Source organism: Nannobrachium achirus, assembly GCF_963921795.1.
Source record: "Nannobrachium achirus genome assembly, chromosome: 7".
NCBI classification, from domain to species: Eukaryota; Metazoa; Chordata; class Actinopteri; order Myctophiformes; family Myctophidae; genus Nannobrachium; species Nannobrachium achirus.
The window spans coordinates 63453719-63469912 of record NC_137816.1 but is presented as its reverse complement, the minus strand read 5'-3'; the positions used below and the strand labels follow the sequence as shown (position 1 = coordinate 63469912).

General features: G+C 42.2%; 1 protein-coding gene across 1 annotated transcript; it reads right to left on the bottom strand.

The window, feature by feature from the left end:
• Window positions 1-459: 459 nt before the first annotated feature.
• LOC308288169 (ras-related protein Rab-11A) lies at window positions 460-15041 on the bottom strand. Its single transcript, XM_080729519.1, has 5 exons — window positions 14894-15041; window positions 10074-10269; window positions 5749-5942; window positions 5178-5258; window positions 460-4570 (listed from the first exon to the last, which is right to left on the bottom strand). Exons 1-5 carry the CDS (start codon window positions 14931-14933, stop codon window positions 4434-4436), a joined length of 648 nt encoding a protein of 215 aa, XP_080585645.1. The 5' UTR covers window positions 14934-15041; the 3' UTR covers window positions 460-4433.
• Window positions 15042-16194: the final 1153 nt, after the last annotated feature.

The window sequence follows — 16194 nt, the reverse complement described above, 5'->3', positions numbered from 1 at the left end:
ATTTTTATTCTGCAATGTAGCACTTTGAGAATCTTTGATTGGAAAATGCATTATAAATAAAATGTATTATTATTAAAGGTAAATTGTGTAACTATTTGCCAATTTTATATACTGTTTAGATATATAAAACTATTAAAGTATGATGTGGTTGACATAATAATGACAAGTGACATATGTATCTGCAAGAGCATTTACAGTAGTTAGTACAATAGCAGGTAAAGCAAGCAGAATGCACAGCGTCTGACACCGGCACACAATAATGATTGCACAACTACAGGGCAGCACTCTTCTGCACTCTTTCTGAAAGAAAGTCGGACAAGTACTGTTAGTCTGGTTGCCCACACTAACTAAACTGAACTGATGGATATGGATCGTGTGGTTACACATCTCCATTCAGAAACATTACCATTCAGAAGATTGACTTCCATTATTGTGGAAGGGTAAAAACTAAGCAACATGTGAAGGTTTATGACTGGTGCGCTTTATTAAGATCAACTGATAACTTAAGATAGAGACACAATTGTACAATTCATCAATCTGTACAAAACATAAAACTCCCCCCTCACATTCAGCCTTCCAAGTTCTTTGAAATGACATCTTTTCCACTCTTACATCTTTACACTGGAATTACAGTCGGTTATAATGACAGCATATTTCAATATAGTAAAAAAAAGAAAAAGACAAATTAAAACAATAAAAAAAAAACAAGATAATGGAGGTATATGAGAAATGATCTTAATCCATTAAAAACACATTTAAAATATAAAATAAAATAAAAAAGATCACTCCTCTCTCTACGTGTCCAGAGACTGCTAGCCAGTGTGTCGGCGGGAGCGCAGGCTGGTAATGCCGTCTGTTAAGAGAACGCCATTGGCATGGCCAGCAAGGCTCACACACTGAGAAAAAAGCTACCCATCTTCTGCCTCCAAACACATACGCACACATTGACGTTCAGGCCTTGTTTTGTTTTTTAAATATATATGTACAGTATATACTGTATGTGTGTGTGTGTATAGACCTTTTTCCAGAGCGCTGCCGTGTAGCTGCGGTGTCGGCGCGTCGCTGTGCGAAGCGGTGCTGCTTGACACCGCAGTTATGGTTGCCGCTCTGAGAAATCGGTGTGTGTGTGTGTGTGTGTGTGTGTGTGTGTGCGTGCGTGCGTGCGTGTGTGTGTGTGTGTATGTGTGTGAGAGATATAGTAGAACCTGGAAGTTCAACGGAACACACTCAGGGACTGGAATAATAGTTTGTTAGCAAGGCTTTAAAGCTTAATCTATACCGTCGCTCTATTAGCACGGCCTTGCCGAAAAGAGCAGACCTTCAAGATGCCAACGCCAACGCGTCGCATCGGCTTGAAGACCCGTTCCTTTCGGCAAGCCACGCCCACCCGTGACGGGAGTGTAGACTAGTCGTCAGCCATACCTCAAGGACTTCGCTGGTGGTCACAAGTTATCAGCCTACCGATTAGACTACTAATTAGTGTGTCATCCTAGCTGGCTATCCCTCACCGCTAGCAGACTGCATGAAAATAAATGACCGTGGCTTTGTGGAACTACATAAGGCATAATGATGACAGAGTTTTAGGGGTTGGGGTTGGGGTTGGGGGGGGAAGCCATGCGTTGTGTTTAAGTCAAGAGGCAGCTCGGTGTACATAGGCGTTACGTGGTCGTGAGTGACCCAGGTCTGTTCGCTGCCCCGTGGCTGTCGTTTTGTACGTCTAACTAATCGACTACGTTTAGCCAGTGAAGTTCTCAGAATGGGATGAGTTGTGAAGTAGGCACTGTGAAAAGAATCTAGCAAGTTAAGTACGTTAGTGGGGGGGGGGTATTCTTTTTTTGTTGTCTTTTTTGCAACGGCTGAGCACAGAGAGAACTCACACGAGGAATGCGGCGACTGACTGAAGCCCCGATTTATACTTCCGCTCGCTGAAAATACACGCGTTTTCAAGCTAACCGTGATACGACGAGCGACGCAGTTGCGCGATGGATGAATTATAAGAAGAGACAGCTTGGTAGAGCAGAGCCAGAAGGAACAAAAAAAAAGGTGTGATGTGTGAACTAATGTCGTCCATCTAGGAGAGTGGAAATGTATATATATTTTTTTACATCTAAAACAACGTTACTAATGTCGTTATATAATCCAGTGGTTCTTAAAAAGTGGGGTTCAGGGAGTGGGACCCTCAGGGTCGCACCCAAATGGAGTCCCTGAAACTCATAAAACGCTTTGAGAACCACTGATCTAACATCTAATGAGAAGAAGTCCAGTTTTATCATATAAACCTAGACTACAAAAAACAAGTAGGTTCACATCGATGAGGGAAAACGATGCTCAGTGCAGGACTTCACGCTCAGGAAGTCCACATGACTCAACCTCTACATTTGCCATTTTGCTCGTTTTCTCAGGCCCTCGTCGTGTCCCACGTATGAATCTCTTGTGAAAAGAACGATTGCTTAATTAAAAAGAAAAAGGAACATGTTTGATTGTATGTAAAAAATCATAGGAATGTCCTGTGGGAAATACATCGCTATGTGAACCGCTCTCTAAACAAAAACCCCTACAACATTTGCTATACAGACGGTTGCCATCTTCTGCATAGTCATCGTCGCGTGTTTGCACTAAAAGAAAACAAAAACAACGTATGCATAAAGGTAACATGGAACAGTAGAGCTTGGTGAAGCAAAATGCCTTAACATTTTTATTTTTTTTAAATCACACCCAGTGTGAAATGAGCAGTGCCTTTGATGAGTTAATTTGATTAAGCTATATGAACTGGAGGAACAATGTTAAATCCCTGTCCATTCATTTCAAGGCTGCTCGACAGCACCGGTCGGTGGCTGCAGCTGTTGTTGCCGTGAGGCGTACACAGCCGTGCTCGTACAAACACACTCGGTCAAACGCTGGAGCGGCGGGCGACGTTCAATAAAAGGTTTGTCAACACAAGCGCTAACAGGAGAGGGTTTCCCCGACCAAAATGAGGACGATTGTTACCAGAAAGGCGGGATATTTGTTAACAGAAAGGTGGCTATTATGTTGGGTTTTCGTTGGCATGTCGATGGTTCTACACATTCAAATCACCCTGTTGGCAAACGGTAGTGTTCTCTAGTCTAGTCCGTTCCAGATTGGAATCTTTCACCGGATTAAAAACATGCAACAATACTGCAGAGTGCCATCATAAAACTAAAACAAAAAAACGAAATAAAAAAAAAACATGCAAAGCTGGCCTGAACTTGTCACCCACTTGTAAACAAAGTGACGTTAACAAAGCCGCTCGCTGCATGCTAGTTTACATCATTTTTTTTTTTTTTCATGACGCAAATTTTTGAAGCTCAGTTAATGCAAATGTTTCAATGTTTTAGCTAGCACTTTATATTCACAGCATTCAGATCTATCATATTAGACTACGGCGACGGAGCACATTCCTACACGGTGCTCAATTACATCCAAATGGTTTCCAAAAAACAGTACATTGCACTAAAGAGGGGGGAGCTACTCGTAGCCTAACGCTTCATTTATGCTCTGCCATACAAGCGTTGTCGCGAGCCGAACATATCTGATCTACAAGCATATAAACAGCACAGAGGCGGACCCGTTGCGAGCTTGTAGATGTATATTTCCGGCGCGCGACACCCGTCGTAGCGGCCGAGCATAAATGGGCCTTAAAAAGGGGAGGCGATAAGCTTGTATATAGGAATACACTTCAGAGCATCTTCGGTGTGCTTTTTAATTCATATATACCTACTAGTAAATATATGATACAATATAGAGAAGAGGTTGATTTAAAAAAAAGAAAAGAAACGAGGAAGGAAATCAACAGGCGACAAAAATAGGGGGGGGGGGGGAGAGAGTAGAGAAACAGGAACATAAACCACATTCGTATATTAAGACTTTTTTTTTTTTTTTGTGACATGTCAGCACTTTCTACAATAATGACTTCTAAAGTGATAAGAAATGCCGCCCTAAACAGGAAGTGGCTGAGCTTTGTCGTTGTTGTCGTTGATGGACCGGCCCGTTCAGTCGGCTTCCTCGATTGGCGGATTTTTTTTTACCTGGGGGCGGGGGGGGGACAGGGAGAGGGGGGGGGGGGGGGACACACAGTGGTGCAGAAATGGGATCGAGGCTTCTAACTAAGCGAGGAGGCTTGCTCTCCTCTCCCCAGCACAACCCCGCACAACCAAGGCAGTCTTTTTGTCATCTTTTCTCTTTTTATTGAACACCAAATTGTTGTTGTTTTCTCTTCTTTTCTTTTGAAGGGCGGAGGAGGAGGAGGAGCCGGGGGATGACGAGAAGAAGAAGAAAAAGAGGAGGAAGAAGAAGAAGAGGAGGAAGAAGAAGAAAAAAAAGAAGAAAGGGATATGAAGGAAGGAATGAAGGAGGCAAGACCTGTGGATCCTGTGGGAGGGAGGAGGGAGGGAGGAGGGAGGGAGGGGGCGGGGCTAGATGTTCTGACAGCACTGCATCTTTGGTTTGTTCTCGGTGGGCTGCACCTGGATGTTGACCACGTTGTTGCTGGGCGACATGTCGCTCTCCTGGCGCTCCGACATCTGCTTCTGGGAGACGATGCGGTAGATCTCTGATGGAGGGGAGGAGGGGGGGGGGGGGGGAGGTCAGTGGAAAGTAGGGCACTCACCAAATATTCAAATATTTCAATATTCGAATGTCAAAGTCACTATTCAACGTTGTTCGCCGAAGTCGAATATTCGCGTATTTTTTTTATTTTTTATTGTTTTCTCTTAAAATATATAGTTTATAAAGCTTGGCTAGATAGGAAGTCATAAGAATGAGTTGTAGGTATTACATTTAATGTGACTCGGTTCCGCAGATACTTGAAAATAGCAGCTCTACATCTGCTATTTTGACCCCATCCTCCTAACTCAAAGGGCTGAGGCACAGGAGGCAAAAAACGTTTAGACGATAAATGAATACAAAAACTACAATAAGAATGGCTCGAAAGTGATGATGGGTATGATCGGCCAGCATAGACCAGCGGAGCATTTGTGACACCTATTTTAGCGAAGATTTATAGTTTGAGTTTTTTAAAACCATGCAGTTTAATAAAAATAAGCTTTAGGAGAGTTAAAATCATAACCGAAAACAGCCTATCTGCAATGTGTGAGGCCAGAGTTGGAAGTCAGAAGAGAGAATAATGGAAGCCGTTTCGTGCTTGAAGGCACACAAACCTGTAAGAATAGTCTGGAATGCCGTCTCAACGTTGGTAGAATCCAGGGCCGACGTCTCCAGGAAAGATAAACCATTCTTTTCTGCAGGGCAGAGCAGCAACAGGCACAGTTTTTTAGTTGTTATCACATATTTTGAATTCCACAGATTTCAGGCAAGTGTAAATTATGACATAGAAGCATGCGATTGAGAAACCTGCACCCATCACAACATGATTGCCAGAGCTTCTTCTGTGCATTACACCATAAATTAACCCATTTAGGCAGATAGCAGATATACAAGCTCACAGATATACTTAACTCTGACAGTATACAAATGAAACCAAATGGACCCGTAAGGGTCCATTTGGTTTCATTTGTATACTGTCAGAGTTACATACTTGTAAAGTTCAATTTAGACAAAAATATCCATAAAAACCAACGTGGAAAAGAATCGTGATAAAATCGTGTATTGTGATACAGCTTGGGAAAAAATCGTGATATTGTATTTTTCCATATCGCCCACCCCTATTCGAGACCCACAAGTGGGCCAAGAGCCACCGTTTGGGGAAACCAGTGTTCCAGATGATCTCACCGGCGAATGCCCGCGCCTCGTCGGTGGGCACGGCCCGGAGGTGCCGCAGGTCGCTCTTGTTGCCCACCAGCATGATGACGATGTTGCTGTCGGCGTGGTCCCGCAGCTCCTTCAGCCATCGCTCCACGTTCTCGTAGGTCAGGTGCTTGGCGATGTCGTAGACCAGGAGAGCTCCCACCGCCCCGCGGTAGTACCTGCACCAAGGGGGTACAATGGTGCATTTATATTCAACATATTCCTGGCCCTCTCTATGGAGGCTGCCATTTTCTTTTACAGAGGGCGCTAGAGAGTTTTTCTCTGTGTGCTGCTTCAAAAAACATCTTTTCACTTCCTCCAAAGTAAGGAAGTGACACAGAATTGTCTGTTGCCAGATTTTGCCAAAGAAATAAGCCCAACAGAAGCAACTAGGCTATACTACTTTACATTTACAATTCAAAATAGCAGATCAGCAAGCTCACAGTGTGTCACATTGCGACACATTGTGAGCTTGTATATTTGCTATTTAAAAAATATTGAGAAAAAAAAAAGAAATTTGAATATTTTTGAAACATTTTAACAACATAAATCTGTGTGGAGGTCCCTGGCACCACATATTTTCAGATGGGGGTCTGCGACTGTGGACAAATGTTAATCTGGGGTCCTTGATATGAAAGGATTTGGGAATTTGGGAAAGTAAGCCCAATAAGCAGTACCTAGCAGTAACTTGACCTTTCACTCTGTACTTGGTCTGCTCTTTTTCCCCTCTACACCAACCTCTTTGCCGAAAATAGCCGATCTACATGCTCACAACGCCGTTGTGAGCTTGTAGATCTGCCATTTTTGGCTAAAGTTCTCATAATATGGACACTAGGGTTCAAGTGCATGCCTGCATGGGGAATATAGAAAAGGAGAAAAAAAGTTTCTATCACACAAAGATTTGGAGGACCCCCTGTAGTAACTCTGAGCAGGGGTTGACGCTAACTGGGGTGTAACGATACATTTTAATAGCGATACGATACATATCACGATACATGGTTGACGATACGATACATGGACGATATTGGTTCATTCATGGCGATATGATACGATTCGATTCAATGATTTAAAATCAATATAGTAACTATTTAGCAAAGAAATTAAATCTGTGTGAAAGGTGTGGATAGTGCAGGTTTTTAAGGGAAACATGTATTATTATGGATATACATAAGTAAACACAGTGATTATCTGCCAAATACATGGACATTGTATATTGGCAAACCTGCACCTTGACATGAACCCAGAGATTACACACATTTATCGATAGACCAGTGTAGCTATATGGAAAAGAAAAGTAATCAAACCCCTCCTTTTAATTTTTCTTCTACAAAATACAAAATACAATGCACAAGTAGGTAGTATCGATACAATCGATTCTTTGCACTGCCGATTCGATACGACACAAATTTGAACGATTTTAGCTGTTTTCATTTCGATATACTTCGATTTTTTAAGTTAAAAACGATATTTCGATGCAGTTACTATATCGTTACACCCCTAACGCTAACGCCTGCCCGCTTGCCCGGGGAAAGTAAAACAAAAGGTTGGGCAGGTGAAGTTTGCTACCAGACAGGTGCGCATTTTGAGAAACATAACGAGATGCTGTATCTGTCTTCTTTAGATTCTTGAACAGGACTAGAGTCTGTCTTCCTCTCTCTCTCCCCAAGTCCCTCCCTCCCCACACACAAGCGCTAGCTCTGTTGAAAATAGCTGATCTACCAGCTCACTTTATGCAGCTGAAGACATGATGAGCAGCACCCAGCTGGCCAGCTGCAACTATAAATCAGTGGGTTTCATTCGCGCAAAACATCAATGTGAATCCGTTTGCAGGATCAATCTCCTTCTCTCCAGAGAAGGTCTCCCGCAGCAATCGCCTGCATGCTGCCGGTCTCTTGCTGCTTGCAGCGACCCACGCAACAAAGATAGTCGCACACCATCGCTCCGACACGTGACGCATTATTTTCAGATCGTTATTATTCACGTTGTGACACAAGTAGTATAAATCATTCAAAGATAATCACTGTTTGTAAAAAGTAAACAGTCACTAGCGCAAACAACAATCTCTGCTCCACTTCCATCTACATTCTACAACATCCTCTTCAGTCTTATCAAGATAATGTTGTCAATCTGTGGGCCAAGACCCCCAGAGAGGTTCCCAAATGATTTTGGGAGGGTCCCCACTCCCCAGATGACCGTGAAGTCATAATTTAAGGACTTAAGACATTTTTAATACCTCAAGAAAGAAAAGAGAAAAGCCCATTACCTCATAAAAAGTAATCAACAAACTACACTACAAAAACAATCATTAGCCAAGTAATATAATAATGAGGGAAAATAGCCGATCTACAAGCTCACAACACTTAAAAACATTTTATTGGGGAACCATCCTTATTTTTCGGGGACCCATTTGAATGACCACATGTGTGTCCCAGAACCCATTTACATTGAAAAAATAGCAACATCACAGCAAGTAGAAGGTAACAAATAAGTTCAAATGAACGGTAATTAAAGCAGAAATAAGCAGTTTTCTGCTGACATAAGCAGGAATCATGCAATTGCTTATTTTAAAAGAATATTTTAATTTTATTTTATTCAGGCGGCTAACAATGCTTCCTAAAGAAATGTTGTGTATGTGACACTTCCTGGGGCTACAATCTGCCTCCAAAACTATTATTTCTATCTGTGAGAAGTTCTGTCATTGGTCGATTAAACTGGGTCACCCATCCAAAATAACAGACCAATCAGGACCACCTCTTGTTCTTGTTCAGATTGGTTGACCATTTTAGCCCCGGTTGGCTGGCTCATGCACCAATGAGCTGCTAGTGACAGAGCTTCTTACAGATAAAATAATAGTTTTGGAGGTAGACTGCGGCTCCTAGAAGCACCATAGAGACTAGATTTTTTTAGGGAGCATTGTTAGCCGCCTGAATATAATAAAATAAAAAATAAAAATAAGCAATTGCATGATTCCTGCTTATGTCAGCAGAAAACTGCTTAATTCTGCTTTAAACATTTGCAATTTCACGATTATGAGGGCAAGTGGCCATGACCTGAGGGCAAGTAGAACATGACCTGTACTTGCCCGACGGGCAAGTGCCTCTGAGACCTTAGTGTCAACCCCTGCTGAGGACCCCCTAGGGGTCCCGGACCCCCTGTTGAAGACCCCTGGTTTAGAGTCTTGCTCAAGGACACCTTGACGCCAACTCTGGGGGAGCCCGGGATCGAATGGGAACCCTTCGGGAACCCTCCGTGTTCTAAAACGGCAACTCTACCCCTGAGCCACTGCCAGGGGGGGTTTTGAGCTGTGGCAATAATTTTATTTTGATAAAATAACATCTGGATGAGTTTTTTGGAGACGAATTAACAACAAAACATGGTAAGAAAGCCTTTTAGACCAGACTTCTCCTTTAATGTGTTTAACACATCGGGTGCCCACGTGGTGTCTACGCGTCAATCTCTTTGATCTTTACGAGTGCCCAACGACGCGTTTGACGCGTTGTACAGTAAACTATACTGTACTGTAGCTACTGTACTTAACTTGGCTACCGCGGTGATGAAACAACTCCATTTCCCAACATGCAGCGCGCAATTACGTCACCCGGACGTGCTGTGTGGCTCGTTGACTTCCTGTTTACCGGCTGCACAAAAATGCTGTTTTCTCCGGATTCTCTTCCTTTTTTCATTTTTTTCTCAAAACGGCAGCCTCTTCTACATGCCATAACACAAACACTGTGGCTTAGAAATGTTAAAAAACGGTCCTGACTGAAAGAAAATATTTTCGTGAAATAAACAGGACATACTCGGATTACATTTACTCGGATTACTTTTCTCGCCAGTACTCTCGCCGGTAGGTAAAATGACGCGTTGCCATGGGCACCAGCAAATAAGACGTCAGAGATCACGTGGGCATCCGATGTGTTAAGAAGCAGTGTCCCTCCTCCAGGTGCGTACTCACGCTGACGTGATGGCGCGGTAGTGTGTTAATGTGTTTAAGAAGCAGTGTCCCTCCTCCAGGTGCGTACTCACGCTGACGTGATGGCGCGGTAGTGTGTTAATGTGTTAAAGAAGCAGTGTCCCTCCTCCAGGTGCGTACTCACGCTGACGTGATGGCGCGGTAGTGTGTTAATGTGTTAAAGAAGCAGTGTCCCTCCTCCAGGTGCGTACTCACGCTGACGTGATGGCGCGGTAGTGTGTTAATGTGTTTAAGAAGCAGTGTCCCTCCTCCAGGTGCGTACTCACGCTGACGTGATGGCGCGGTAGTGTGTTAATGTGTTAAAGAAGCAGTGTCCCTCCTCCGGGTGCGTACTCACGCTGACGTGATGGCGCGGTAGCGTTCCTGTCCGGCAGTGTCCCAGATCTGAGCCTTCACCGTCTTGCCGTCCACCTGGATGCTGCGCGTGGCGAACTCCACTCCGATGGTGCTTTTGCTCTCCAGGTTGAACTCATTGCGGGTGAAACGCGACAGCAGGTTACTCTTGCCCACGCCCGAGTCGCCGATCAATACCACTGTGAAAGCACACACACACACACACACACACAATGATGCCAAGTTAGTTGGCAGCACCGCAGGCAGGCACATTGGAACCCACAGGTTATCACAGTAAGCGGGGCAGTAGAACAGGGCAGTGGCACACTCAATGTTTCACTGACATTGAGCTGGGCAATTACAGCACCCTAAAGCAGTGGTTCTCAACCTTTTCAGGCTGTGACCCCCAAAATAATCATATTTTAACTGGGGACCCCCCCACCACCCTGACAGCACTAAGAGTTGAGGCATTACATTTTGTATAACACGGTTCTATTGTGAAAATAGCAGATCTACCAGGCGTTGTGAGCATGTAGATCTGCTATTTTCACAATTTCTGCCTCTAATATATGGCAATTTGGCCCATGTTTAATTTGTCATTTTGGAAGTATTAAAAAGTAGTTAAATTGTCACTTTAGAAATGTGCATATACCCTCTACACTTAAACTTTATATTGGTTTGTTTACTGTTGAGTGATAAATAAATGTTGCACATTAATCATCAGGGGACCCCCCAAAATAATGTGGGGACCCGACCCACAGGTTGAGAACCACTGCCCTAAAGTACATAGACACAGATATTTAGAACTAATAATCCAATATCCAAACCAATATAATCACACCTAAAGGGATATATCACTTTCAAATCAAATAAACATTAAACAAATATATATAAAAAAAAGAAAAATGAAAAATCAGGGTTCCCTTATGCGTTAGGACAGTCTAATGAGGGGGCCTAAAATTATGATGATCAGAAATGTGGTGTATTTTCTTTCCACAAAATGTACCAAAATAAACTAAACTAAAAAACCCTATCAGCTTTAGGAAGTAGTAGTAGTGTCATACAGTATAGTATGCAGCACTGGGGTCAAGGCAGGGACCGCCAGGGGTCCTTGAGGTGGCTCCAGAGGGTCCCCAGTTAAAGGACTGATAGTTAATATCCAATTGGACGCTTAAGGATCTGTAACTCGGGAGTGCACAAATGGAACCAAAAGGATCGACTACAGCAGTCCATCCATTTGGTTCCTTAACTTGTACAATCTCTGAGCTAAATGAACAGTGAGGATTTTGAAGTGTAGGTTGAGAAAATAAAAGCTATCAAATGGGGGTCCGCTGCCTTTTAATGTTTATTACACAGCTTAGTTGAATGCTTGATTCTGATCAGTCAATCACTGAATTCAGTGGTGTATTATTTGTGTATAATGACTGATGAGCTTTGAGCTCTATAACCCATTTAGAACGGAAACACATTATTACGCATTATTATTTTAACCATTATTTTACGTTTTAGCTATTGAAAAATAGCAGATATACAAGCTCACAGCACAGCACCGTGTTGAGTGCAGTGTTGCTAGAAAGTTTTTTCTAGGTTCTCAAACTTTTTCATGTCAAGGACCCCTAAAATTATGTGTATTTGGCCGCCGACCCCATCTCGAAATATTATGTTACAAATGTTTGCTTTAAAAAAATATGTATTCAAAGATTTGCAAAGGAATTCACGCCTTATCAAAAACAGCAGATCTACAAGCTTCGCTGTGAGCTCGTATATCTGCTATTTTTCAATAGTTAAAGCATTAAAAAAAATGGTTAAAGACAAGTGGTTCCAGCAGGGTTCTTACACATTTTTACCAATTAATTTCCAAAACATTTCCAAAACTTTTCCAGAATATTTAACCCAATTTCCAGGACTATATAACAATAATTCAGCTCAATAACAAGTCGCTTACTCCTATGCGCAATGCCCAAAGACAGGTAGTGTATGCCAGTGGTTCTCATTCTCAACCTTTTCAGGCTGTGACCCCCGAAATAATCATGTTTTAACTGGGGACCCGGCACGCTGACGAGCACCAAGAGTTGAGGAATTTTGTATAACACGTTTCTATTGTGAAAATAGCAGATCTACATGCTCACAACGCCTCGCGTTGCGAGGCGTTGTGAGCATGTAGATCGGCTATTTTCACAATTTGGCCAGTGTTTAATTTGTCATTTCAGAGGTATTAAAAAAATCAATAACTCGAGACAATGCATAACTATTTTTTCCAGGACCTTCCAGGACCCTTGATCAATTCCAAAACTTTTCCAGTACTGGAAAAATATTTTTCTAATTCCAAAATATTTCCAGGAATGTCATGACCGTGGGAACCCTGTTCCAGGTACATACGGGTATAATGATAAGACTTATTTGCAGCACTGCCGTACTCAACACAGCAGCCATGTAAACAAACACACAATGTCATTTACAGCCAAACATTGCTCTCTCAGGAATGTTTTTGAAAACATTTGAAGCGAGAAATAGACAATGCAGTAATCAAACATTTATTCTATGTAATCAACACTTCCTGCTGTTTTCCGAGGCGACCGTGTTGCCCTGGACAGACAGACGGCAGCACCTAAATGGGATACTGTCATTACCGTAAGCCAGGGTTCCCCAAATAGTTTTCCCCAAGGGCCGAATCATGTCTAGGGTACCAAGCCGAGGGCCACAACATTGCAGAGGACGACGGTGGCGTTCACGCTACTCCAGCGACAGTTCAGATATCGTCGTTGTCGGGTGAAAATCTTTTATGTCCAAAACCGTTCGTTTTGCATTTATCATTGCGGTGTGCAAGACGTAGTGTGCTTGTAGATTGGCTGTTTTCACTACTTTTGTGAGACGGCCTTGAATGATGAAGCAGGGCTTTACTTTGCGAAAGAACGTACACATTTGGAGATACAAGGTTTCCACCCGACAACGACGATATACTAGTGTTGTTGCTGGTCTTATACCACCATTATTACTGGGGTTGGTGGGGGCCTGACAGTAGCCCCCCACGGGCCGCAAATGGCCTGCGGGCCGCCTATTGGGGAACCCTGCCGTAAGCAATTCAATTAAATTCAATGGAGCTTTATTGGCATGAGTAAACATACGTTTTACATTGCCAAAGCAAGTGTCAATTGCAATGAAATACCCACAAATCATCCCTTGCATATCAAACTGGAGTTCGTTAAAATGGTTGAGAGTGACTGTTATGAGCATTAGAATTCAGCAGGCCTTAAATATTAAAGCTCAAAGCATCAAAGTCTGGTCAGACACTCCTTTCAGCCAGAACGCCGAGTCCTACAGCAATGACTTTTGATCATTGTCCAAAACTTTGACTTTCCGGTATTCAAATTGAAAATAGAAGATCTACATTAGCTTAAAATGTGTTGCTTCATGAGTTCGTGCCATGTTTTGAGCTTGCGGATCTGCTACTTTTGATGCTTTTGTGTGGCACAGTGGCACTGGATATGATAAAGTAGGGTCTTCATTTACGACAAAAACACAAAAAGAGATAAGAGGTATCTTCCCTGACAACAGGTCCCCGGCATCCGGAATCAATGGGGATAAATGTATTATTGTAATCAATGTTTTGTCTTAGGAATGTGACAACAATGTAATATTGATATTGCAACTGAGTTATTGCTTTCATTAAATATCTTATTAATAATCGACATCAGTAAAGGCTATATAATAAATAAGTGAATAAAGGATTATAATATATAACAATTAGAATAGTGAAGTCAGTTCAGAAGTTGCATTACATTATTGTAATACAGCCTTTATTTATAAGACAAGGCAACATTTATGGAAAGGAAACAAGTCCCCAGGACTTGTTTGTGTTATCCTTTCAGCCCAAACATCTGACTGTCCCTATCTCTGTCAAATAAAGTACTCAATCAATCAAATATGGTTCTTTACATATCACATACCATTGAATGCCCCACTACCTGATAATACAAGAGTGTCGCACACAATGTGTGAGCTTGTAGATCTGTTATTTGCTCTACTTTTAAACATTTTAAAATTAAAGGTTTTGGAAACGTTTCCACCCAAGAGCAACAATATTCCCAAAACAAAAATATCACAATGTCAATAATGATACTCCCAGCCTTAAACCAAATAACCATAAAGTCGAGACTGTAATAATAAACAAAAATAATAAATAATACATTAACAAACAGATAATAGCTCACCAGTAACACAAAGAAATATCATAACGTCAACAGAAAATAATAGATATCTCCCAGGTTTAAACCAAATAACCATAAAGGTTAGGAACAGGAAGGCAATAAAATAATTAAACAATTAACTGTTACAGTAACCACTTAACTGCCTCATATCGTACTGATGCGTTTGTCAAAAACAAAAGAGCCATATCACAACAGTAGCCATACAGACGCATAGCTTGTAGTTCCGTTCCGTTTGACAAGCAGCAAGTTACAAATGACTCTTTTCTTGTGTCTTATGTTATCTTGCTAGCAACCAGCAGCTAACCTTAGCCACCCCAGGTCGTTTAACATCACTATTAACCCAACTGTACATCAGTAACTGCTTCCATATATGGTGTTACTACATTTTATTATGGTTGGCATCATTCGGCGACAGGCACGAGGCCACAATAACCCGTACAATGTGTTGAAATATACAACTGACAGCTAGCCAGGCTGCTAATGCTAACTAGCAAACAAAACTAAAACAAACCGTTATTAGCCACCCCAGCTAGCCTGGCTAACGGGACAACAAAACGGCTCCGTAGGCTCTCCGTTTATTTAGGTGTGGGTTTTTCTTCTGGGTTGTTTTTTTTACCTTTGAACAGATAGTCGTATTCGTCATCTCTGGTTCCCATTGTCCCCCGCGGAGGAATTAAAAAATCCTAGGATTAATTATTACAGGCGGGGTTAATAATAAATCAATGTTTAGTTGCAGTGATAGTCTCGGTCTGCTGCTGCTGACAGCTAGCTGTTAGCTAATAGCTAACGGTGTTCTGTTTGGAAAACACTACTTCCGCACAGCGTTGCCAGGTTTTGCGAGAGAAACAAGCGGCCAACAAGGTCTACGACGCGTGCTCTTCGCCCCAAAGAGCAGGACCAAGGTCCGCTGGCCTTCGCGCCGCTTGCAGTGTCGTGGACAATCGAGCGGCTCCGCCTGGAGCTCGGGTGTCATTTCCAATAACGCGTCTAGCACAGGGGTGGGCAACTTTGATAATGGAGAGGGCCACTATATTTCCACATTTAGTTCAGAGGGCCACATCATATACTATCGGGCAAAACCTCTCATATCTGTTTTTTTTTGGTTCGTTTTTGTAAAATGAATGCCCCACTTCATCATTCTGTCACACAAAAGTAGCAAAAATAGACGATCTACAAGCTCAAAACGCGTTGCACAGCAACGCGTTTTGAGCTTGTAGATCGCCTATTTTTGCTATTTTTTAATTGGAATCCTGAAAAGTATTTTTTTTTTTAATTTAATTTCAAATGCATTTTAATGCATTGGACATAAGAAGACAATAAATGTTAATACTATCCATTAAGCTACTAATGAAGTAATTAAAGCGGGTCATGTTTGGAATTGTAACAGCTGAAATCAATAATATATCAGTATTCTGATATTAAACTGCGGGCCGCATTAAGTGAAAGTGGGGGCCGCATGTGGCCCCCGGGGCGCTAGTTGCCCATGTATGGTTTACGAAAACAAGCCCAAAAGAAGCACTTTATAATATCCTTTTAATGATAATGATAATAATAATATAATTAATATACATCGACTATTTGAAAACAGTCAATCTACAGACTACATTACAAGGTATATCGACACGATGTGAGCTTGTAGATTTGCTATTTTCAAAAGAATATAGGCCTATTTTGTTGAGCGGTGCAGGTGCTAATTAAACCACTCCTACGTCTGGCTTTGTATGTAGGTACGTAGGCCTATGAGTGTCCGTATGAGCACAACGTCACAACAAGACTAACGTCATAGAAATTACGCAAAGGCCGACCGACATCACCACAGCTGATGTCACGGACAGAACGGCCCATACAAGGAGATATGCAGGTGTGTCGTGTTTGATACCATGTGCACTCACTTCGCACAGGTGTGAGTTTTGAGCG

What these genes read in the sequence shown, in the direction of transcription:
- LOC308288169 (XM_080729519.1), bottom strand. Translation starts at nt 14,933, where the DNA reads ATGGGAACCAGAGATGACGAATACGACTATCTGTTCAAAG. An exon ending in TACCGCGCCATCACGTCAGC is followed by an intron (nt 5,943 to 10,073) that starts GTGAGTACGCAC and finishes CCCTTGGTGCAG; the next exon opens with GTACTACCGCGGGGCGGTGG. An exon ending in CGAGGCGCGGGCATTCGCCG is followed by an intron (nt 5,259 to 5,748) that starts GTGAGATCATCT and finishes TCTGCCCTGCAG; the next exon opens with AAAAGAATGGTTTATCTTTC.